The sequence below is a fragment of the Podarcis melisellensis genome, assembly GCF_964234715.1.
Source record: "Podarcis melisellensis genome assembly, chromosome: 10".
NCBI lineage: Eukaryota > Metazoa > Chordata > Lepidosauria > Squamata > Lacertidae > Podarcis > Podarcis melisellensis.
In genome coordinates, this window is record NC_138542.1 from 65,048,705 (window position 1) to 65,074,309 (window position 25,605).

At 44.3% G+C, this 25,605-nt stretch overlaps 1 protein-coding gene across 8 annotated transcripts in view; it reads left to right on the forward strand.

Annotated features, from left to right (window-relative positions):
• Positions 1-23,503, forward strand: part of USP6NL (USP6 N-terminal like) — a 146,741-nt gene extending 123,238 nt beyond the window's left edge. For all 8 annotated transcript variants that reach the window (XM_081926911.1, XM_081926908.1, XM_081926910.1 and 5 more), the window contains one exon: positions 17,690-23,503. In XM_081926911.1, the coding sequence (XP_081783037.1) occupies positions 17,690-19,110 (1,421 nt within the window). In that variant the 3' untranslated portion in view covers positions 19,111-23,503. The remainder of the gene's footprint in view (positions 1-17,689) is intronic.
• Positions 23,504-25,605: the final 2,102 nt, after the last annotated feature.

Sequence of the window (25,605 nt, forward strand, 5' to 3'; positions counted from 1 at the left end):
GCTCCTTTCCAATTCCACGATTCTATCACCATTGCTATGGGCTGCTCTGTTTTCAGCCTCTTTCCTAAGTATTCCTAACACTCCAGATTTATTTCAGTCAGAGTTAAGTCTTTATTCTTCCAGTGAAAATTTGACTACAATCCCAAGATCTCTTTCCAAAGTAATTAGTCAAGTCACCCTCTCTGTGTGTGGTGTCCTCAAAGCTGCACATCATTTTAGGCATGTCCCAGTTTTGAACCTTATGTGACCCATTTTTTTAAAAAACCCTCTTTTTCTATTCTGAAAGTTCTCTATTTGTCCCTACTTCAATTTCTTTTAACCACCTGGCATTATGTGCAAGGATACCATTTTCTGATCGCTTTGGCTTTTGCCTTATTTTCTCTCTGCTTGGCCAATAGTAGCCTGGACAGGAAGTGGGGGAGGAGTGGAAACTGACAGCACTGGACCAGAGGCTTTGAATGTGGAGTTATTGCAAGCACTACTGGAAATACTGAATATTATGATTTATTCCTGTTGCAAACTGAGGCCTGTAAGAAATTTGGGGTGGGGAGGAGAAACTCGGCCTGTTTTCCACCCCTCAACTTCGCCTTCCTCCCCTCACTTATGAGTTGGTTGAATGCAGGTGTTGCTCAAGGCACCTATGGAGTGCTGGCTTCCATGGAGGAAAATTGGTGTTTGGGGCTCCTCCCCTTCCTGCCAAGCCCAGCCCTGCTCATCATCTTGGGAGACTGGGGCTCAGTCAGTCTCCAGCTCACAGTCTCCAGCAGCAGGGATTGGCTAGAGAAGAGGAATGCGGATGAAGTTCTGGTCCCAGCAGCTGAAGGATAGCACTAACATTGTGCTGCTCTCTGCTTCCAAGGACATTCCCCCAAGGCATGAAGGATTCTGATTCTCCATTATTTTTCTGTGGATATAATGGTGACTCTTCTATTGATAGACATCCATACTGTCTCCCCCCCCCCCACTTTGGGCCTCAGGGATGGATGCCCATGCACGGGCATTCCACTTGGGGCCGCCGGGGGGGGGTATTTCTTCAACCCCCAAATGGGGATTTTCTTTGTGCCTAAATACCCACAAGATACATCTTGAAAATCTGTCACATTTGTTTTCAGTTCTTGTTTAGCTAAGAAAATGGATGCCTCATTTGTTCTTCATCTGAATTTCATCAGCCCTTGAGTTTTATCTCCCCACTCCGTGTTCAATTCTTGTTTTTCTAATCACTATCTCCAGGCGATGCTATCTGTCACCAACCTCGCTCTCAGCGTCTTCTAGACATTACCTCACTCTTGCATGCCTCGTCTGTCTCTAGTTCTGCAAATGTGCAGGGGGCAGACAGCTTCCTCCCCAGGCAAGCACAGGGTTGATCCTGTCTCATGTGAGCTCAGTGAAGGGCACTGGCTGCCAGCTAAGGCTTCCTTTTGCACCTCCACATCAGCCAGTTTGGGAGGGAGAATAACAGGGCCACATCAATACAGAGAAGCAGCACCAAAACTGAGAGAGGCATAAGGAATTATTGGGGCAAGGTCACCTTTTGGCTTTGGAATAAATCATTTCGCTCTGCCTTGCTTCCAAAGTAGACCCACAATGTCCAGATATAACCCTTGGTTATTTCATTCCCACCATGGACAGATTGCAGTGTCTAGGGCATGACATTGCAAGTTGAAATGAAAGCTGCCTTGTAGGACTTGGAAGCTGAGATGGACAGGGATGTTTGCCCCGAGTGATGTGTATCCGAATTCCTTACAGGGTATTGAATGGAGAGGTGAAAAGGAGGTTCCGGATTTGGATCCTGGGGCTTATTCTTGTTTGCTTGGCAGGAAAAGAGACAACACTCAGGTTCTTTTCTGCATGTGACCTTGAGACAGCTGCTCTTTCATTCTCTCTCAGCCCAGTCTACTTCACAGGGTTGTTCTGATGATAAAATGTAGGGGTGGGAGAAAACCCCGTGAGCTTCCCTGAGTTGTTAGGAGGAAGGGTGGGATAAAAATGAAGTCAAATGAGTACAAAAAGGCTAGGGCAGCTAGAACTAAGGAGGGATGGAAACTCCCTTCTGACCAGCTGGGAGAGTTAGTGAGATAAACCTTTCCCGGAATTTAAATATAAACTCCTGGATTTTCTACAGAAAGCTTATAGGGGAAAGGTAGAAAACATGAACTACTACTTATAGTACCAGTCATGAGAACTCCAAAGTTTTCATTACTATGAGTTATCAGGAGAGCCTCTGGCTCACATCATCTCTGACAATGGTCACTTGCTGGCTGGAGCTGTTGGAAGTTAATTGCTAGGCCAGCAAGATGTGGTGGGTTAAAGGTTCCTCCTCTGTGCTCTAGTGCTCAGGGTGGCATGGACTGTTTGCAGCATGTCATCCTCACAACATCCCTGTTATGCAGGTTGTGCTAGGAGTAGAATATGCACCTTCAACTTAATCCTTTTAGGCTGCAGTGAACACTTTGGGACTTACTCCCAGAGTAAAGATAAAAAGGCTTGTGCTTTAAGATTACAACTGGTGAGGAATGTCATCTTCTGCTTCATACTTGTGCCCTAAGCTGCAGTTGCCTTATGCCACCAAGTCAGACCATAGACCCATCTAGCTCAGTATTGTTTGCACTGACTGGCAGCAGCTCTCCATGGTTTCTCTCGGCTCTAACTGGAGATGCCAGGAATTGAACCGCGGACCTCCTGCATTTGCAAAGCAGATCCTCTACTACTTCCCTTTCCCTGTAATAATGAAATAGTTATTGGCGGCTTGCAATTCTAGCCATACTGTTAATTTAGGTCCCTCCCATATGGGAACATCCGAGCACTAATTAGGCTTAGTGGAATTCTCCATCTGGCAAGCCTTGTTTAGGGTGCTAAGAGCTTTCCAGAGCTGTTTGGGCAGACTTTGGTCTGTTGTCAAAGACATAACTTTGCACAGCATTGAAAACATGGCAGTCCATCTGGAAGGGAATTTGTAGTGTGTACTCTTCCCTGTTTTCTTCTAAACTCTCCTTCAGAATGAGATGGACTGGGCAATCTTAAGGCTTGTGCTGATTACCAGTTTGCTTTGGGCTTTTTCTTTCCTTCAGACATGGTCGAAAAACACTTAATTGCTCAGTTAAAGCATTTGTGTTCCAGAACCACGGTCAGATATAGTTCCTTCACACCCTATTCTATCCCAGGAAAACTGTAACACCCAGAGAAAAGGCTGTTTTTGCAAAAGGAAGATCTTCTGATGGTCCTTCCTATCAAGCACAGAATGTCTTCTGTGGAGCAGATGGGGGAAGAAGAAAGGGTACAGAACTTCACAAATTGCCCGATCACAGCTTTTTCCTTCTCTCTGTTTTTTTTTTTTTGACGTAAATTTTTATTAAGCGTTTCAAAATAGAGAAAGAAAAAGAAAAAAACAGAAAAAGAGAACAGAAAAATATACACGAATAACAATACATCAAATAGATATTTTTACATCACTTCTTTCACATAGTTGTTTCTTTCCAGACTTCCTTCAGCTAAATCGCAAGTCATTCGTAGCCAAAATTAATGTCCGCGTTTCTTCGTTTATATTGTCGTTATGTCTACTCTTACTCTCTATTTTCTTTGCACAATAACCTCTAGTCTGTTACAGTACGTCTTTAAATCCCTTGAGCGTTATTTTTCCATCACAAACGTATTCCAAGTAGTCTACATATTTCCCCCAGTCGCTGGTAAATATCTGGTCCTTTAAATATCTAATTCTCCCCGTTAACTTATCAAGCTCAGCATATTCCGATAATTTACCTCTCCACTCCTCCACCGTCGGGATTTCTTGTTGTTTCCACCTTTGCGCTATTACAACCCTTGCTGCCGTAACCGCATAATATACCAGTCTACGATCTTCCTTTTTTATATCTTGTCTTAATATCCCTAATAGGAAAATCTCGGGTTTCTTTATGAACGTGTATTTTAATATCTTTTTTAATTCGATGTAAACCTTCTCCCAAAACTGTTTTACCCTTCCGCACTCCCACCACATGTGGTAGAAGGAGCCCTCTACCTTTTTACACCTCCAACACTTATTGTCCACCTTGTACATTTTGGCAAGTTTCATAGGTGTCAAATGCCACCTGTAAAACATCTTCATAACATTTTCTCTTATCACAGTACACGCCGTAAAGTTTATCCCATCTTTCCATAATTTTTCCCAATCCTCAAATTGAATACTGTGACCTATATCTTTAGCCCAGTGAATCATTACAGATTTAACTTCTTCGTCAGCCAAGTTCCAATCAAGCAGCATTCTATATAACTTAGATATATTTTTCTCTTTGTTGTTAATTATCTCCGTCTGGTATTTAGAGTCTTTGTCTGCATAACCTCTTTCTTTGAAGTCCTTGCTGAACATCTGATTCACTTGTTGGTGGTGAAGCCAATCGTAAACATGTTCTTTTATCTGCTCATAGGGTTTAGTTCTCCATTTCCCTTCCACTTTAGTTACTAACTGATTATATGATGCCCAGTTCTTTCTCATGTTAGTAGTTTTTATACTTATAATTTCAAGAGGTGACAGCCAGTGTGGTGTCTTCGGCTCTAGCAAGTTCTTATACCTTTCCCATGCCTCGATTATCGGCCCTCTAAAGATATGGTTACCAAACCCCTTATGTGCCTTCGTTTTGTTCTTCCATAAGTAGGCATGCCAGTCAAAGCAGTTGTCGAAGCCCTCCAGATCTAGTAGCTCCGTATTTTCTAGCTTGACCCAGTCCTTTAACCAGCTTAGGCATACAGCCTCATAATATAGTTTTAGATCTGGCAGGGCGAAGCCCCCCCTTTCCTTTACATCTGTTAAGAGTTTAAATTGTATTCTGGGTCTTCTGCCCTGCCATATAAACCTCGAAATTACCCTCTGCCATTCCTTAAAAATCCTATTCCCTTTTATTATAGGAATAGTCTGAAACAAAAACATTAATCTTGCTAGCACATTCATCTTGATTATGTTGATCCTTCCCCACATTGACAGTTTTAGTCGTCCCCATTTTTCCAAATCCTTCTTTATTCCCCTCCACATCGGCTCATAGTTGTTTTTAAAGAGATCTATATTTCTAGGTGTTAGCCAGATGCCGAGGTATTTAACTTTTTTGACCATCTCTATCTGTGATTGCTGTTGGATTGTTTCTATTGTCTTCGGATCTATATTTTTACATATCATTTTTGTTTTTGTCTTATTTAGTTTAAACCCGGCCACTTCTCCAAATAATTCTGCTTCCTTCAATATCTCTCCCACAGAGGTTTCTGGGTCTTCTGTCATTACTACCAAATCGTCGGCGAAGGCCTTGGTCTTATACACATTCCGTCCTAGCTTTACTCCTCTAATATTCTCATTTTGTCTTATGGCGTTTAAAAGGACTTCTAACACTGTTATAAATAGTAACGGGGAGAGCGGGCATCCTTGTCTTGTTCCCTTCCTTATCTTTATTTCCTCCGTTACCATATTATTTACGATCAGTTTGGCCCTCTGTTCTGTGTATATTGCCCTTACCCCATTAAGGAAGTCTTTGCCTACATTCATGTGTTCCAGGATTCTCAACATAAAATTCCATAGCACATTATCAAATGCCTTTTCGGCGTCAATGAACATCATTATAACTTGTTTATCAATCCTTACAGACAGGAATTCTAACATATCAATGATATTTCTTGTGTTGTCTCTCATCTGCCGGCCAGGTAAGAAGCCTGCCTGATCTGTGTGTATGATATCTGCTAATACATTCTTTAACCTTCTTGCCAGAATTCCTGCAAATATCTTATAGTCTACATTCAGCAGCGAGATTGGTCTATAATTTTTGACTTGGGTCAGGTCTGCGTCCTGTTTGGGGATAAACGTGATGTATGCCTCCTTCCAAGTTTCTGGAATTTCTCCTTTCTTTAAGATGTTGTTCATAATGTTTTTCAAGGGTCTTACTAGAATAGGTTTCAGTTCTTTATAATAGCTGGCAGTAAATCCATCGGGGCCTGGTGCTTTGCCCCTCTTGAGATCTCTAATTACCTCCTCGATTTCCTCGTTTTCAATTGCTATGTTTAATCTTTGTCTCCCTTCCTCCGGGATTTTTTGTCCCCCTTTATCTTTCATGTATCTTTCTATTTTCCTTAAACCTACCTTTTCCTGGTCCTTATACAGGTTTCTATAATAATTAAGAAACTCCCTTCTAATTCCTTTGGGGTCAGTTCTCTCCTCCCCCTCTATTATTATTTTATTAATCGTCCCCTGTTCTTTCCTTTTTTTCGTTTGCCAGGCAAGCCATTTGCCTGGCTTGTTCGCAAATTCAAAGTTTCTTTGCCTAAGTCTTTTAATATTCCACTCTACTTCCTTGTTTATCATTGTAGCAAACTGGGTTTGTAGGATTTTTATTTTTTCTTTTGTTTTCAGACAATTGGGGTTTTGGGCTAGCTCTGATTCGTTTGTCATTATCTGTCTTAGAATTTCCTCTTTATTTTTCTCTCTGTTCCTGTTTTTGATTGCGTTTTGTTGAATGAAGTACCCTCTTATTACCGCTTTACTAGCATCCCATACTATATTGTCTTTTGTCCCTTTATCACAATTCTCCTTAAAGTACTCTGACAATTCTTTTTTTGCCTTTTCCACCACCTTCTGATCATCTAACAAGTAATCTTTTAGTCTCCATCTAAATGTTCTTTTCTCTAAGCTTTCTAGTTCCATCTCTACTGGATTATGATCTGATATTACTTTCGGTCTTATCTCTATAGATTTAACTCTTGGACATAATTCCTTTGAGATCCAGATCTGATCCAGTCGTGAGAGTGAGTGGTTAGGTTCCGAATAAAAAGTATATTGTTTCTCAAGAGGGTGTCTAAGACGCCATATATCCACTAAATTGTAATTCTCCACCATAGAGAAGAAGGATTTTGGTAGTTTCCCTTCTTTACTTCCTCCATCTCTGCGTCTATCCATCTCCAATGAAATAACCGCATTCATATCCCCCATTATGATTATTTTTTGATCTGCATACTCCATTAGTTTTTCTTCTAATCTTTCGAAAAATTCCGTTTTGCTACCATTCGGGGCGTAGATCCCGACTACCATCATCCTTTCTCCTTGCCAATTGATGTTAACCCCTATCATCCTCCCCTCCTCGTCTTTAAACATTGTTTTGGCTTCTAGCTTTTTCCTTCTCTCTGAAATGTATCAGGCAGTAATGGAATTGCCAGGAAGCCTTCCAGTGATTCTTCTCTCCCAGGATCCTTTTATCATATCTAGTGGGTCTCTGGTTATTCTTCACAGATCAAGGACCTCAGAAGGCTCTTTAATTTTAGCTCATCTGTGAATTTTTCACAAACTTTCTGAATCCTTCCCCAGTGCCCCTGATAAGGCTTCTGCATTTCCTTAGAACTTAACATGCATTAAGAGCTTCTGAACAAAAAAAAAAAAATGTTGCCCGTTACACAAGTAGGCACCATCTTCTTCAGAAAGTAGACGCCATGAATGGTGCTGCAGAGATATTATTTTGTTAACTGGCCATGTCGCCATTAATCCATTTTGACTCTTAAAGATGACTGTTGTGCCTCCATGTGCACCAGCCTTCCCAAGTCTGGTGAACTCCAGATAGTCTGCATTACAACTCCCATCAGTCTGAGCCAGTGGGGCTGATGGGAATTGTAGTCCTGAGTGCCCATTGCCTTTCCATTAAGAAGGGGAGTTAAGTGTGGAGCCTTCTTTCAGAACGCCTACTTGGGATATTTGTCTCCCTCTAGACAGGGTCAACAAATAGGGGCTTTGTTTGCTTACGAATCCCTATCTGCCACCAGCTCCTCCACCATCGCCACTCTGCAAACTGCAGGGCAAGTGAGAACATGGAGGAAGTGGGAATTGTGTGTTGCCAGGTGTCATTTCCACCAGAAAGCCATATGTGCTTGCTGCTAAGTGATGCTGCTAACCTCTCTGGCAGACAATTTGCTTAATGCACGCACATGAACAAAGGACTGGGAACTAGGGAGTTATAGGACTAACTGATACCACCACCACCACCACCCCGGAGATGCTTCCTGCCTTTTGTGGGCATCTGGCCAGCCCAGCCGCTTTCTGTGGGCGAGTGGAGGGCAGAGGGAGCGTTGCACATCCTTACTTTGTACAGAGCAGACAGTATGTGGTTTAAACTGCAGAAACCACCACCACAGCATGTGCCATTGGTCACCAATTCAGATGCATTTAAAAGAGGACGGGACAAGTCTGTGGAAGTGAAGGCTGTCAAAGGCTACTAGTCACGAGGACTTTGCCATCTCCAAGATCAGAGGCAGCCCAGTGCCTCTGGGCAACATGTCAATGAGGAACAGCTGAAGCAGAGGACCATTGCGCTCATGTCCTGCTTGCTGATGTCCCACAGGCATCTGGTTGGCCACTGTGGGAAACAGGATTCAGGACCAGACGGGACTTGGGCTCTCTGAATGTTCTTATATCTCATTTAGTTCACAGCTCAGTGCTAAAACACAAGCATGTTGTTGAAATTGTATATTTAACATTGTTAAATGTTAAAATTATATAGCTGTATGGAGCGAAAACTAACATGACCTCCTCCATGTTTAGAATAAAAAGATCTTCCCAAGTAGCAGAAGACTGAGAAGGGAGGAGGCAACGTGGGCGGGGGAATTCCTTGTGTGAATGCGGAAAGTTCCCTGTTGCCTCACCACTGTAGCTGCCTGGATGTTGGATCTTTATCTCGGGGAATATAATTGATAGGGCATAAATAAGGGTTGTAGCTCACTCATAGAGCATCTGCTTTGCATGTAGGTTCAATCCCCAGCATCTCTAGGCTTGACTGGGAATGTCCTCTGTCTGACACCCCAGAGAGCTGTTGCCAGTCAGGGTGGACACTACTGAGCTAGAGGGATGCAATGGCTAGACTCAGTGTTCAGCAGCTTCCCATGTTCCTAAATAAAAGACTGTGCATTTCTCCTTAAACTTTCTGTTTTGCGTTCTCTTTTTGTCTCTTTCCTTCAGTAGACCACATTGCTTTTCGTTCTTCACAGGAGTTTAAGAGTTTGGCTCCTAACTTTATCAGCTTCTTCTCAGTTCAGACTTCTGTTTTAACTAATGGCTTACTGGTTTTTCCCTTTCTGGCATCTGTAAAAAATAATAAAGGAACAAAATTGTAAAAGCACCAGTGCAGCATACTTTCTCTTCTACAGCTCCTGCAATGTCACTTTTTTGTATTTGTTTTTCCTTTTCCAGATGAATATGGAATTTTTCATTTATACGTTTGGAGGACTCACACGTATCTGTTTTATTTTTCCTTTGCACTCCACTTCATTAACCAACTAACTCTCCCGATACTTTTCCGTGTTGTTGATGTTTTTTTATTCCTACTGATTTCTCGAGTGCATCTAAATGTGATGAAGTTAGAGGTTGCCATGGAATCTTGGTTTCCCCCCGGCACTTTGCCTGTCTCTGTGTGATTTGAACAATATAGTTTGAGCCATTGAATTTCTCTCCTCACGTCCTTATGGATATAAGCGGTGCCACTAACTCTGCTTGTGCCTCTTCTGAATATCCACTTAGACTTGGTAAAATCTAGCACGGCTTGAAATTGTTGTCTGCATCAGAGGACCGCGATGTGTTTGCCTGGGGCTTTTATTTCAGGAACAAGCAACCTGTTAATTTCCCCCCCTGCTTTTAATTGTCTTCCTCTTAATCTAGGTAAGAGTTTCCAAAGTGAGTTTATACAGTTAGCACCTCAAACATCAGTGCAGAACTAAATTTTGTTAAACCAATTCTTCAGTGTTCTGAAAATTGCTGGGATTGGCATGTCCCTTTATTTATCATGATGATCCAGAAATGAGAAAGGGAACTGTAGTGAAGGACAGATCTAAATGTCACCCTGAACACATAGTTGCTTCTGAAAAATAGCTTCTACTGCACACCTGGTTTTGCTCCTTCGCCCCACAAACCTGCTAGATCTTGTTTTGACATCGTGCCACAATGTTCTGTGTTTTTGTGCTTCCTCTTCCATATCACTGTTGTGCAGTGGGAAAATGTCAGATGTCATGATGGGGAAGAACCATAACTCAGTGGTTAGAGCTTCCTCTTTGGGTCCAGGGGGGTTCCCAGTTCAGTCCCTGCCATCTCAGTAGCAAATCAGCTACTGATTTGGAAGACCACAAACCCATCAATCTTGTAACATGTTTCCCTGCAATTGCCTCCCCTTTAAGCTCTGTGAGGGCTCTCAAGACATGCACATTCTGGAGCTGAAATGAGGGTCTGAAACCGGTTACTTACTGTGTGGCATTCAGTTCAGTGTAATTGGCTGTTAATGCATCTTGGGACAATTAACCTGGAAGGTTTTGCAGTTGTGATTAATTTCCACTGGGTGGTGACAAAGATCAAGAATAAGCCAGTAGCATTTCTTTTTTTTTCCAAATCTCTCTACTCCCTTGTTTCCTTTAATCCTTGTCAGCATGTACTTTCACCATACCAGCTTTTAAAAACAAGATGACTTGAATAGCAGAACCAGATATTCCCCCGCGTTTTAAAGGGACACCTGTTTTTTCCTTCTGAATGACAAAACCCACAGTAGAAGTATCCTAGAATGCCATTGCTAGGAACTGAAAAAGCATTTCTTTAAGCGCATGTATTTGAAGGCTTTTTAAAAATGACAACTTTGGAGTGCTGAAAGACTAACAGGTTTTCTTTTGTAAATTATTTGATATGTAGCCATGAGCGTAAAAGGCAGGCTTAGAGTATATGTAGGAATCCTATTGCCACAAACCTTTATAAATTGTCTTGCAAAAATTGTAAGACTGGAAGCTGGAAGAATAACTAGCTGAAGTTCAGCAGGTCTGATCCAACCAAAGTTAAGCACTTAGTATCCTATTACTCTCCAGGGGAGAGTTGGGCATGTACTTAAATCTCTGCTGTTGAAGTCAGTAGAACTGGGAAGTCCTAACTGGCTGGATCATGACCCCAACCAAGGGTACTTCCTTCATTTTGTATTCCTTCAATACTGTTTTTCTTCAAGAAGTGTCAGTGGGTATGGGAAGAGCATAACTCTGCCATTCAAACATAAGGAGACTCTGTAGAAACATGACAGATTTGCTTTATTTAAGAGAACGAAGGAAAGAAATAATCCTATTCATCTGTTAGGTTTGCCAACACCTAGGCCAGCACTGTCCAAACCGGCCGATTGTGTGCTATGAGTAACATTAGGAGAAACTTCTTGACAGTACAATTAGACATTGTCAAGCTTCTTAGCAATGGAATCTCTTGCCAGGGAGAGCAGAGTACCTCCTTCTTTGTAGGGCTTCAACAGAGTCTGGACAGCAGCTTATTGAGGATGAGCTAACCTTAGACTGCCTGCATCAAGCAGGTGGTTGGATCAAGAGGGCCTCTGAGGCTCCCTCTGATTCTGCAGTGAAGTGGATCGCAGGACACCTAGTCTTTCTTTAAACTTTGCCCTGTGACTGTGAATATGGAAAAGGGCAGCTCTGCAAGTAATAATCACCTGGAGAAGAGCAGCTTGCAGTTGTGGGGTGCCAGAGCATCTCGTTATGAGCCCTTCTATGGGTACTTAAAAGATTCTTTAAAAATATTGCCATTGGTGATGCAAACAAGGCCTTGATTTGGTGTGCTGTGTCACACTTTGAGACAATTACATCCTTTGTCTTGGCTCTCTTCCCCCGGCCCCTTGGGAGTGATGGTTCCAGGCACTACTTTATGACTTGCTTGCTTTGGCTGACTCCGCATGTAGCTCAGTTTAAGTTCTGTTGTCTTTTTTTCGAGGGAGGTTTTTACGATGGTGATAATGAACTTGCCTTTCCTCTTTCTTGCCAGCACCCGATATCGTGGCCTTCCTGTTCGCTACTATCCCCCAAGTGTCTCCTGGTACTTTTGCCTCTGCCTGGTTCATAGCGTTCTTGTTCTTTGTGGTTTGAGCAAAGGTTGCTTTTATTTGATTGATTGATTGATTGATTGATGGGCTTGTAAAACTGTTTTGTTTCATGTGCCTGGAATAATGGGCTTATTTTACATTCAGTAAGTCTCTGTTCTTTTTAACAACAATATAATAATCCTGGTATTTCACCTGCATTTTACCTCCTCTCTCAGAGTAGTGGTAGCTGTTCCATATATATGCATGCAGGTTTGTTTCACCCATTGTCATTGCAGCGAATGAGCCCATATGTGGAAGTGTTCTGTGTGTGCATGCACGACTTTTGGATTGTAGCAAGCGTGGCTAACAACGTATTATAAAACAGGGTTTTAGAAACCCAATTGTCTGGTTGCCTATCATGAAGAATAGCTTCCAAGTGGCTAGATCACATTTTATCTAACCTAGTGTCTTCTAATTGCTGTTTTACTACAACTCTCTATCATTCCTGACCATAGTCCAGGCTGGCAGGGGCTGGTGGGAGTTGGAATCCCAACAACTATTGGACATCAGCCGGTTGGGGAAGGCTAGAGAGGTTTTCCAAAGTGGGAAAGGTGTCATTTTATTCTTCTGTGCTATGTGCCTAACAGAAGAGGGTAAAGGGACCCCTGACCGTTAGGTCCAGTCGCAGATGACTCTGGGGTTGCGGCGCTCATCTTGCTTTATTGGCCATCATGATTAAGCTGCTTCTAATGAACCAGACTCCTGCCAACCTAGCAGTTTGAAAGCACGTCAAAGTGCAAGTAGATAAATAGGTAGCGCTCCGTCGGGAAGGTAAACGACGTTTCCATGCGCTGCTCTGGTCGCCAGAAGCAGCTTAGTCATGCTGGCCACATGACCCGGAAGCTGTATGCCGGCTCCCTCGGCCAATAAAGCGAGATGAGTACCGCAACCCCATAGTCGGTCACGACTGGACCTAATGGTCAGGGGTCCCTTTACTTTTAATGAACCAGAGCAGCTCACAGAAATGCCGTTTACCTTCCCGCCGTAGCAGTACCTATTTATCTACTTGCACTTTTGATATGCTTTTGAACCTCTAGGTTGGCAGGAGCAGGGACCGAGCAACGGGAGTTCACCCAGTCATAGGGATTCGAAGTGCTGACCTTCTGATTGGCAAGCCCTAGGCTCTGTGGTTTAACCCACAGCACCACCCGCGTCCCTTTTGCCTAACATATACCCAACAAAAAAGATGTGTTGGCAGTGAAGGTGGTGAACCTTTTCAAGTTTATTTATGTATTTTAAAAAATGTGTATACTCCCATCTTCTAGGCAGCGTACAACACATTATTAAAACAATGCCGAAAGCTTCCCAGCTGCCCTTGTTCCTCTGAGCAGTGGTACAAGTCAAACTGTGCTTTGCTTCTGCAGTCCTAGGGCAACTTGTCGTTGCAGTTGAGTTCTTCCTGACATCTCCTATACATGAAATTGGGTTGGCGTGAGCAAGGGTGGCAATGGGGTGCAACATGGTTGCTAGAAGGGACCTGGCCAGCTTTCCTAAACTGGAAAACATCTCCTCCCCCCCCCCAACACAATTCCAATTTGGTGCTTTATAAGCCCTGATTGTCTTATGCAAATGCTCCTGGCTACTTACTTGGACTGTTAGATTTGCTTGTGTTTTCCTTTCTCTCGGATTCATATGCCGACTGCATGTTCTGTGTGCAATGGATCAGTGATTCTAGGAGTAAACTTGAGAACCCCATGGGGGTGAGGTTAGGAATAACCATGGGCTCTGTCTGCTAGTCCTTGGGGTCTTCCTTGAGCACAGAAGGTATGTATAGGTATGTACAACATCAGTCACTCTGCTTGGAAGATGTTGTGAAGCTTCTAGACTGGACTGGTTTAAGGACTGATGGTCTGCCTTTTTCCAGTTCAACAGAGGAGTACTGAATGCTGCACTTTAGGTTCTGGCTTCTCCAGGTTTCATCTCCTTAAGGCAAGAAAGGAGAGATCTTATGAGCATAGATCTCTTTGTGTTTAAATGAACCCTGCCGTAATGATAGGATAGCAAATTGGCCACCTGGTACGGCACAAAACACATAATGTGAGCGCAGCCTCACACCATAATCGTAATCATATTTTCATGGAAGGAAACTCTGCTGATTTCAAGGGGACCATTCCAAGCATTAAGCAGGCAGAACACAGGCACAGTACCCCGAAGAGAAGCACCTGAGATGAGAGTGGTGTTCAACTTTCAGCCCAGTTCCTAATTTAAGGTTCACCTAACCCAAGACCATGTCAGCAACACAACTAACAAAATGAATTTCAATAGGGACAAAGGTCAGATTCTACACTTAGGGTAGGAATAACCAGATGCACAAATATATACTAGCTTGCCAGTAGTACATGTGAAAAAGATCTAGGTTTTAGTAGGCCACAAACTTTAATGTGAATCAGCAGTGTGATGTAGCAACAAAAACGCTAATGCAGTTATAGGCTGCATCAATAGAAATATAGTGTCCAGGTCAAGGAAAATCACTCTATTCTGCCTTGGTCAGACTCCACCTGGAATACTGTGTCCAGTCCTGGGCACCACAGTTTAAGAAGGATATTGACAAGCTGGAATGTGTGCAGAGGAGGATGACCAATATGATTAAGGGTCTGGAAACAAAGCCTTATGAAGAACGGTTGAGGGAGTTGGGAATGTTTGGCCCAGAGAAGGCTGCTGTGATATGATGTCCATCTTCAAATATCCGAAGGGCTGTCACCATGGATGATGGAGCAAGCTTGCTTTCTGCTGCTCCAGAAGATAGGATCTGAGCTAATGGATTCAAACTACAAGAAAGGAAAGTCCCGACTACGGAAGACCTTTCTGGGGGTTATTGCTGCTTCGCAGTGGAATGGACTCCCTCAGAAGGTGGTGGACTCTCCTTCATAGGAGGTTTTTAAACAGAAGTTGAGTGGCCATCTTTCAGGTGATTCTTGCATTGCTGGGGGTTGGACAAGATTACACTTAGGTGCCCTTCGAACTCTACCATTCTATGATTCTACAACAATGGACATCCAGAAAAATAAAATCGCATTAGGAGCAGAGCATCTGATTCATAGTGGCAGGTGAGGGAAGGGATGCTTAACCTTTCCTCACCAGCCACTTTCCTCCTGCAGTTTTCTCCAAGCTGTGTGTCAGACCTGTATTTGCAGAGTATAAACAGGCTTGCCGCTTCAGCAGCAATAGAAAAGCATCTGGGGAGGATAGTTGTAGTGGGAAATGACTTACTATGAGGAAAGGTTGTAGCATCTGGGACTTCTTGGTTTGCAGAAAAGGCAAGTAAGAGGTGCCATGATCAGTGGTTATAAAATTATGCATAGCATGGAGAAAGTAGATAAGAGAAAAGCTGTATGTTAGCAGATTCAGGGCAGATTTTTTAAAAAGTACTTTCTCACACAGCTCATGGTTAAATGATATAACTTGCCACTTCAGTAGGCAGTGACGACCCATCAGCTTGGATGGCTTTAAAAGACAAATTCATGGAAGGCCAGGCTATTAGATGCTACTGGTAAATGATGGCCACCTTCTCCCTCCACTGTCTATTCATCATGCCTCCATTTGCTGGCAGTCGTAGGTGGGCAGAGTGCTATTGCATTCATGCCCAGCTTGCAGGCATCCCTCAGGCATCTGGCTGGCCACCGTGGGAAGAAAATCCTGGGCTAGATTGGGCATTGACCTGAACGAGCAGGTTCTTCTTACGTTCTCATGGTAGGGGCAAAGGGCTGAGCACCCCCTTTCCACTTCCATCCTGCCCGCTCCAGGTGCCACTTTGCAAAGGAGAGACAGGTCTTCAGTGACAAGATGGCCGCACTTTGTGTTTTGGTCCATAGATCCTTGTTGATTATAAAAAGGTAAAGGTAAAGGTACCCCTGCCCTTACGGGCCAGTCTTGACAGACTCTAGGGTTGTGCGCTCATCTCACTCTAGAGGCCGGGAGCCAGCGCTGTCTAAAGACACTTCCGGGTCATGTGGCCAGCATGACAAGCTGCATCTGGCGAGCCAGCGCAGCACACGGAACGCTGTTTACCTTCCCGCTAGTAAGCGGTCCCTATTTATCTATTTGCACCCGGGGGTGCTTTTGAACTGCTAGGTTGGCAGGCGCTGGGACCGAGTGACGGGAGCGCACCCCGCCGCGGGGATTAGAACCGCCGACCTTTCGATCGGCAAGTCCTAGGCACTGAGGCTTTTACCCACAGCGCCACCCGCGTCCCTATATGGCCAGCTTAAAAGTTAGGGGCCAGAATGATGTTGGGAGATCTAAGCAAGCTGTATACTTTGTGTTGTTTCATGCCTCTTTTTTGACACTGAGCCTGGGGTGAGAGTTCATCTGTCTTATGCCGAGGCCACGTGACTGGGATCTGAAGCTGTGGCTCTATTCATCCCTCCTCCTCTCCTTTTGCTTTTGTTGCCGATGTGCTTTCCTTCCAATTATTTTCCACATCTGATAGAAACCCACGAGCCCTGTTTGCGCATGGCTTTGGTCTTGGCAATCAACAGTTGCAACCTTGGAATGCTTTTTTCTTCATTAGTGTGCCTGCTAATTCTTCATTTGTATCCCCAGGCTCTTGACTGGAGAACTAGTGTGGCAGTTTAGGTCATTGTCATATCATCCCCCACACCTTTCAGATCTTCAGGTGTTAGCCTACAACATCTAAACAGTTTTAAGCCATTCATACCGGGGGTGAACACATTCCCTCTCCCTCTGACTTGTGTGTGTGTGTGAGAGAGAGATATTATAGAGAGTAATCTTCAAAGCGACAAAGAATTCAATAAAAATGTCTATAGTATTCTCACTGGGGTTTCTTGAAAGCTTAGTGGTAATTAAGAGACCTTAAGTGTACTAAATTAAAAAGAATAAAGCCGCCTTATTAATCAACCTACGTACATTTCAAAAGTTTTTTCTTAAAAAATAAAGCAAACCCCTATGCATTGAACCAATATATAAAAAATGAGGAAGTGCAGGGAGTTGGACTTGATAGCCCTTGGTGTCCCTTGTATGTGCTTTTAGCGATGCACTATTGGCCATTCTGGCGAAGGCCAAAATGGGTTTCTCAGCCCTGCTCTAACTTGAATGACTGGTGCATGTCCACATGCCCCTTCTCATGTTGCAGAAAGAAAGTACCAAATGTATGGAGGGCACATTTATTTGGAACGTGGCGTCTTCCAGGTTGCAAGGTTCTAAATCCACCCTCCTCTTCAGAAAGCAGAGAGAACAGAGGTTTAATTCAGAAAGGGAGGTGACATTTTCGAGTAACTGTGGTACAACTCAGTTCATTGAGTTCCTCTCTGCTTTGTACACATATGCAAGACTCACACGAGGTGGAGAGTTCCCCCCCAAAGTCCTAATCACCTTAGACTCAGAAGGAAGGCTGTGTTGTCATCTAAAATTAAGACCGTGAACTGCTGCAATTTTAGGAAAAGCACAGCTTAGACTATTGTGCCTTTATAGTCAAGACCATTCGAGGTCAGAAAATCAATTTCCAAATTTGATTTGTGTTAGTAAGACAGTTCTTGCATGCCTCAATATCTTGCATGCTTTTGGTATCAAACTGGCTGACCACTGGCAGTTCCTATTACTGTTAGAGTTCATGTATAGGACAGAAGACTAAATCTGCTACAATCACCAACCTCTTAAGACTTGATTTCAGCTGTGAACCCTCAGTTCTTGTTGCTTTATGTAATTCATACATTGACATGTGTTCTTTGGGAGAAGAGCGGGTAGAGGCGGGGAACCAATTAACTTCCTTCGCCACAGGGAAGGATCCATGGCAAGAGTTTAGTTTATATATGTAATGCTTATTTTGGTGTCTATTCTTATAGGTAAAGATGACGAACTTCCAAAGAAGTTGGGGAAAGTTCCGCCCGAATCTCAGCCTGCCATGCTTAATCTTACTCATCTGGTCAATGGGCAGAGCGGCACTAGTGCAGCAAGCAATGGCCGGGCTAGCCAGAGGGGAGGACGCAGAGCATCTATAGAGAGAGGCCAGGAAAGCTCGCCAGGCCACCGGAGGAGAAAGGATTCGCTGGAAAGGAGACAGCAAAAGCCCGCGACGGCTAATGTGCGGAGTGGGTTGTTAAAGCATGACTTGGAGAGCCCCAGGAAAAAACCTGAAGTTCAGCCAGAGTCTGACTCCAAGCAAAATTATAATGCATCTGCTAACCAAAATTCCAACGCTACTTTAAATACAGGAAAGGAATTTGTGCCCAGGTGGATTAAGCCTTCGGACGTCAAAATCATTGAAAAGACTGCAAAGCTGACCATGGAGATCAAGATTCGATCTGCAAACCATGCCAGTTCGGGAATGCCACCGAGTCCCGGGCCTGAGGGACAGGCATTCAACGTGAAGCAAAAGATCAGGGCTTTGGATGTCGATGAGGGTAAGCGAGAGTCAAATGCGTCGCAGTATGACAATGTGCCTGGTGGTGACCCAGAGAACGACAATTCTGTGGAAGAGGTGCTAGAAAGGGCAATCCTGCAAAGTCCGAGGAACACAACTTACTCCCTCGGTTCAAGGAAGTCGACAGAGAAAACATCTAGTCCACCAAAAATATCCAACAGTTATGCCTTCAGCTCCCAACCAAGAGCCCCCAGATTCTCTTCCCAGTCTGATGGGGCAGATATTGGACATAACTTCAAGCCGCCGCCACCGTCTTACAGTAACCCACCTGTTTACCATGGAAATTCCCCAAAGCATGTTACCAACATGGTTCATTCCAGCTTCGTAGCCACACAGTATAATTACGGGAATCGAACCGGCTCTCCCAGCCGGCCATACATCCCTGAACTTCCAACAGAGATGTTTACTGATAGACCACATAGAAATTATGCTGACAACCACCAGCATGTGGTCGTGACTCCTTCTAGTCGAATCGAAGTCCTCCCAGTTGAAACTTATGCAAGCAAACCTAAATCGCCCAATGCCACCAGATTTGTAATCCCCCCAGCAGATTATTTGCCAGACAGTAGAAAGTGGCCTGATCCTTACACACAGTCCTGGAGCCAAGATGGTAGCCGAAGCCACTTGGCTAACTTGAGGAGATACCCGCCTTTTCAATCGACACCTGTTAAAGAACATAATCTCTCCACCATTTCAGTGGATAGCCCTATAAGATACAGGACTTCCCCACCCTCTGAAGAGCTCGGCTTGCCACACTACCAGTATCCTAGTTCCCCAAGCCCTACACACCACTACAGACACCAGACTGACGGGCTGTCCATGCATGAATCAGTCCTGCTTTGAGAAACGACACGTGCTCACCTGAAAGACCAGGGGAGGAGCATGCAATGGTTGCACGTCTGGGGCTGGTGGTCATCCAAGATTCATGATCTTCATACAGGACAATTCAGATAAAGGCATATGCAAACTGACACTATTTCACAGCTCTGTTAAATGTTGACGAAAGCTGAAAGTGAGCATTGAAAACGGATGAAAAGGTTGGATTCTCATAAACATAGCAATAGGTTTGTATGTTCAGCGTGACGACTATGGTGGTTGTTTGTTACGTTCGTGTAGCTAATTGAGCAAATGACCTTGTTGCCTAAAACCTCAGTAAGCTGTTTTTTGACCTGACACTACAATTGATTGTGTGTTCACGTGTGGCAACAGAATTACAGAGTCTAAAGTGGAGGCGTGTGTATTCATGGACTGCATCCACAATTTCTTTTTTTCTTTTTTTGGTTAACTTAATTTATAAACCAACCCATTCACTTGGGGTGGGGTTTTCTTGACATTCTTCTATACATTGTCTCAGTAACCCAGGAGTGAGCATTCTGGGTTATCCAGAGCAGAGATGCTACTGCCTATGGCTCACATAGAAAGGAGAAGGTTTGACACCCAAAGCAAAGGCATTCTGATACTGCCAATAAATGGTGCTTATTCTATCAGGACTGTCTGCGAATTGTAGCATGTGTCTAGGATGTTGATGGTATTTGAGCCCGCCACCCACATTTGCATATCCAAAGGCAGTTCTGCAGTGCATTAGGTCTTCATTTTTAAATCTCAATGTGTGTTTTGATAGAGGGGAGGGCAGAGGTGCAATCAAATACAATACTTGCATCATTCGCACACAGAACTGCTAATATACCATGAGTGTCAATGACTATAGAAGGCCTGCACAGATATTTGGAACATATGCTTGGCAAATGATGGCTTTGTGCTGGTCCATGCCACTCTTGCCTGTCTTCTGAGTGCTGGATTTCATGTTTGCACATGGAGTCCAATGTATGTTGGTCCAAACCCTAGGATCTGTCCCCTTCAAATATGATGGCTCACAGAGCACGTGCTTCGGGTCCACGTGGGCCAGGCACTCTGTGTGTGCAACCTGATGCAAGCACGAAAGCCAGCATGTCAGCTGCAGGTGGGAGTGAGCATGCTGCGATGTGGTATCCTTCTCCTGCGTCGCACTAATGTTCTGTACACCCACAGAGGGCTACCTGAAATGCAGCCAGAAAGCAACTTTTGTTTAATGGGTTCATTAAGCGAGTTGCTTTTGACCATGGTGGCTGCATTTCAGGGCTTTCTGTAAATACACAAAAGTGCAACACGAACAGTGTTTAACGGAAAGATTAAAAGGCGTCTTTCAAGTGCCACTCTTTCCTAGAGATGGCATTTCCCTTCATCAGCCCTGACAAAGAGGTTTTGATCCCTTGAAAAGCATCGGCTATTCCTGTAATAATAAGAGTTTTGTCTTTTCAGAACCAACTCTGAGAAACCAAGATGCTTTTATCGCTCTTTGTCGTGTACACCATTGATGTTGCCTTTTGTGTCTGGCACCGGGGCTGCCCATCACATCCAGTGTTCTTTTGAGTGTACCACAGGCACAGTCTGCCAGGAATGCCTATTAATTTTCACTGTGGCTTAACCAGAGGGTGTTTCTGGTGGGCTGCAAAAAATATATACCTCCATAACTGGTGATCCACCAAAGTCAAGGCAGCATACGGGCTGTAGATTGTAGCCTACCAGGCACCTGCTTTCTCCTTCCTTCTCCTTTCACCCACATCAACGCCCACATTGCACCGTGTTCTTGCTGTCCCAGCAAGTTGCTGTAAACAATGGGCTCCTTGAGCCTTTGGAGGGTTGAATTTGACTTGGTGAGCTGTGAGCTGTGCAGGCCTGTTTCATAGCCCGTCTCAGGTGCACTTCGAAACACTAATCTTCCACGTTCAAATCATAGCCTGCCCTTTGTAAAGACAGAAATGCGCAGTTATGATTTGGGAACATCGGCAGCAAAGGTGGCCGGTTCATATCCCAGCAGGGTTTTGTGATGGTCTCGGAAACGTTGGAGCCGTCCCCCCCCCCCACCTCAATTTGTATTCCTGTGTTTCTGGCACCCCCTCGCTCCTTTGCTTCCTTGTCAATTCCCACAATGTGCTTGAGCGTCTTGTTTTTCTTGAGAGCAATAGACTTTTATGCCCTTGATTGGGCTAGCGCTGCGGTACCATTAGGCCCTTAAGAGATGATTGTAGGTATAAAGTCTAATGCCGAAGTGCTCCCTCATTGTTAATCGGAAGCCAGCAAATTCATTGTAGCAAAATGCTTTGCAATCAGGGCCTGCAACCTTGTGTGGGTGAGTATGTATGTTGCTTTCTCCCTCCACTCCCATTTTGTTTCGATAGAGGAAAAATAATCTTGTAGGGTGGCTGGAAGAGAGCAGGTCTCTTCTATCCCACTGATTTGGATGAAGTGCACATGGAGTCAGTCCTGTGTGATCAGCAGCTGCCCTGCTTGGCTCAAATGTCCGGGAATGGGCAGCAGTGCACGCATAGCTGCTACTTTCTCAGTGCTTCACATGCTCACATCTTGAGTTCTTCCTCAGGAAATAACCAGAGATCTGAACCTGTGCTAAGCCTATCCTTCTTCCCAAGCAGAGCTAAATGCGTTTGATTAGGATAACAGTGGTGGTAGGATGTACCAAACACACCCTCCTCAGCGTGGCTGTTCTGATTCAATTCACACATGTGTCCTTAGGCTATGCTGAGATGTTTTGTTTTTTAATTGGGATTTCCGGTCACAGATCTGCCCCGTCTGTTTTGGTCATAAGTTGAAGCAAGGGGACCAGTGCCCATGGTCCAATCCAGAGGTAGCCAGCCTAGGATCCTCCAGATGTTGTGGACAGCTGGGCTGAGGCTCATGGGAGCTGGAGTCCAATCACCCCTAGCCGAATCCCATTTTTGAGCTGACCTATTCAGCTATGTCTGCACTCTGGAGGCTCCGTCCTCTCACACACTAAACCATGGGGTTGACGTCATGCTTCACTCCCGCCCACAGACACAAGAGTGATGATGAACCTGGAAGAGACCCAAAGCTGATCCAGCAAATGTCTCCAGCCCCTGTGATCCCTCAGTGGTTGAAAGATGTGCACAACTTACTGCACACATGTCTCCGTTTTGCCAATCCCTTCCCTTCCTCTGTATGGCTGCTGTACAGTTTGACCCAAGCTCTGGAACCAAACTCCCTGGCTTACAATTCTGCCCACATCTGGCTAAAATGTTGGATGGAAGTATTTTTGAGTATTCTGTTCTAGCTGAAAACAAACAAAGCACTGGTAGTCTCCAGGTTTCAAAAGATTAGGTCCTCTCTTTCTTTGTCCACGAGGTTTTTTGTGTGTGTGTGAAGGTTTATCTGGCTGCACTGATGGCAAAGACTTAGACCAGGCTTCCTCAACCTTGGCTCTCCAGATGTTTTGAGACCACAATCCCCATCATCCCTGGCCACTGGTCCTGCTAGCTAGGGATCATGGGAGTTGTAGGCCAAAAACATCTGGAGGGCCGAGACTGAGGAAGTCTGACTTAGAAGTACAAGTGTGTTGCTATTCCCTCCCCACTTTTTTTCTAAATTGGGTTTGTACAACTTGTGACCCATAAGGCTAAACACAGCCTGCCCAGGCGATTATCAGCCTCCCTAATTCTGCAGGCCCAGGCGGGCAGCAAAATAAACCCAGGAGGATTATTGCGCCCTGTCTGGGCCCCCATGTATATTTGTTGGGCTGGTGGGTCATGAGTTGTTCAAGCTTCCCCCCCCCCCAAGCAATGTGCTATTGTGCCTATGCTCGCTGCAGGTTGGCGCTGCTAATGTGTTGACGGTACCGAAATCTTTAAAAAGAAAAGGAGGGGGGGAAGCAACATTTAGCCAACGTGATGGACATTTTGTGTGTGTATATACTGAATCTGATGTAATTTTTAATTAACTTGGCAAATGACTTTTAATAAAATAAAATAACCCTGCAGAACGCAGCGAAGTAGCTACTTAGTACTGCGTTGAGGAGGGGGGAGAAGAAGGCTTTAAACTGACAAACAGTACTTTGTGGTTCCAATTTACTTAACTGCCGCGTAGAAATGTATGTATATAATAATGTGGCTGTGTAATAATCTCAGAGTTTTAAACCATGGCTTTGTGATTAATAATAAATATAATAAAAAAGCGAGCTGTACAATTTACTGGATGCTAAGCAGCGGAGAGAAAGCTGCTCCTAAAATATGTATTGAGACTAGTAAATACTGTAGATTTTTATATATAAAATATATACATGCTATTTTTCTTATGTCATCTTCGACAGTTTTTTTTAAAACTCTGTTTTCCTATTTTCTTGTGACCTGTATTTTTAACCTGTTAAAAATCATGATTAAGCCTATGATTCTATGTCTTGTGTGCCTGACTCAAAACAGTATTTCTGGTGTTCATCAAAGCAAATCTGAATCAGAAAATCATCGGATACCAGATAGATAGATAGATAGATAGATAGATAGATAGATAGATAACTAGATAACAGAATTATTACCCTGAAATTCTCTCTTGGACCCTCATCTACCATATATCATCCTTCCCCAACTTGGGTCTCTCCTGGTGTTTTGAACTACAGCTCCCATCGGCCTGAGCCATCATAGCCAGTAAGAGGGCTGAGGAAGACTGGTTGGAAACAATCGTTGGAGCTGTGTCCAATTAATTTCTACTCAGAGTAGACCCAGTGAAACTAATGAACCTATATATATTAAATTAGTCATGTCTCTTAACTTCAATGGGCTCACTCTGAGCATGACTAGAACTGGATACATTAACTCTTGGAGTACTGTATTATTTTAAAGCCTTGATGTAGGAAATTTCCAGGCTTCAACTAGAATGATGCAGTGAGCAGAGCATAACTTTCCTATGGGGGGGGGGTGCATTTGTCCCAACCATTTGTGTCATCTTCAAAAGCAAATAAGATAGAAGGCTGCTGCTGCTACAGTAGTAGGCTAAAAAACAAACAAAAAACTATTATGTATACCAGTGCCCATCTGGCTGGGTTTCCCCAGCCACTCTGGGCGGCTCCCAACCTAATATTAAAAACACAATACAGCATTAAACCTTAAAAACTTCCCTAAACAGGGCTGCCTTCGGATGTTTTCTAAAAGTCATAGTTTATTTCCACAAGGCGGGTGCCACTACCGAGAAGGCCCTCTGCCTGGTTCCCTGTAGCAGTGAGGGAACTCCCAGAAGGCCCTTTGCGCTGGACCTCAGTGTCCGGGCAGAACGATGGGGTAGAGACGCTCCTTCAGGTATACTGGGCCAAGGCCGTTTAGGGCTTTCAAGGTCAGCACCAACACTTTGAATTGTAGGTCTTTCAGGACCGGTGTTGTATGGTTTTGGTGGCCACTCCCAGTCTCCAGTCTCGCTGCTGCATTCTGGATTAGTTGTAGTTTCTGGGTCACCTTCAAAGGTAGCCCCACGTAGAGCGCATTGCAGTAGTCCTAGCGGGAGATAACCAGAGCATGCACCACTCTGGCAAGACAGTCTGCGGGCAGGGAGGGTCCAGTTTGAACATGCATGCTCATGCCTTGAGCAATACAGCATCAAGATGTGACCTGGTGTGGAGAAGAGGGGAAAACCAGGCTCCCAAGCCACTTTGTAGGACACATACTCCAAAGGTCAATGGAACTGGTTTGCTGCCAATGTCTCCTGCCTGAGTTTCATTCCATTATTCAGTGCCCCCACCCAATCTGATCAGCCGTTGTGGTGCTTTTCCTTATAGTCACACACATATGCGCGGGGGGCGGGGAACGCTACCCTCTTCCTGCCACAGTCGTCTTTTCTCTAGGACCACAACTTCAGTTTCCCTCCCCTGAGGTTTCCTTCTTTGCAACTACAACTGCCTTCTCCATGCTTCAGTTTTCCTCCCCAAGGCCACACTTGATCTTCTCAGCCTTCAAAAGGGGGTAATAATATTCCCACCCCCCGTGACCACCACCTCTCCCACCAAGAGGCCACTACTATATATCTAAATATACTCCTCACCTGCCCCTGAAAAGGCCTCTCTTAGTACTAGGGAAAAAGTGGGGGAAAGGAGCGTCCCCACTGGGCAGGTCATAGATCACAAGGGTCAACTACTCCAACCCCTATGCAGTGCAGGAATCTTGCCCCTTGTGAGACTTGAACCCACAACCTTGGGATTAAGAGTCTCATGCTCTACCAACAGCTAGCAGGTACTTGCCCCTCCCACCATCCTCTTCGTGAGGTGACCTATATGGATGGGGTGGATTCCAAGCTTCAGCTTAGTTCATGCGCCTCTTGTGCCCCCTAGTGGCTCAGACTGTTACTATGGTGTGATGACAGATCAGTACAAATACTATATATAACACAACCATTACTGCAGAGCAGATCTACATGTTGCATGGTTTTTAAAGCGTACCAGTTACCCCACTGAATTGCTTCACAATGTGCATAATGAACACCTGCTATCCATTAAGGTCCTTTTTATTT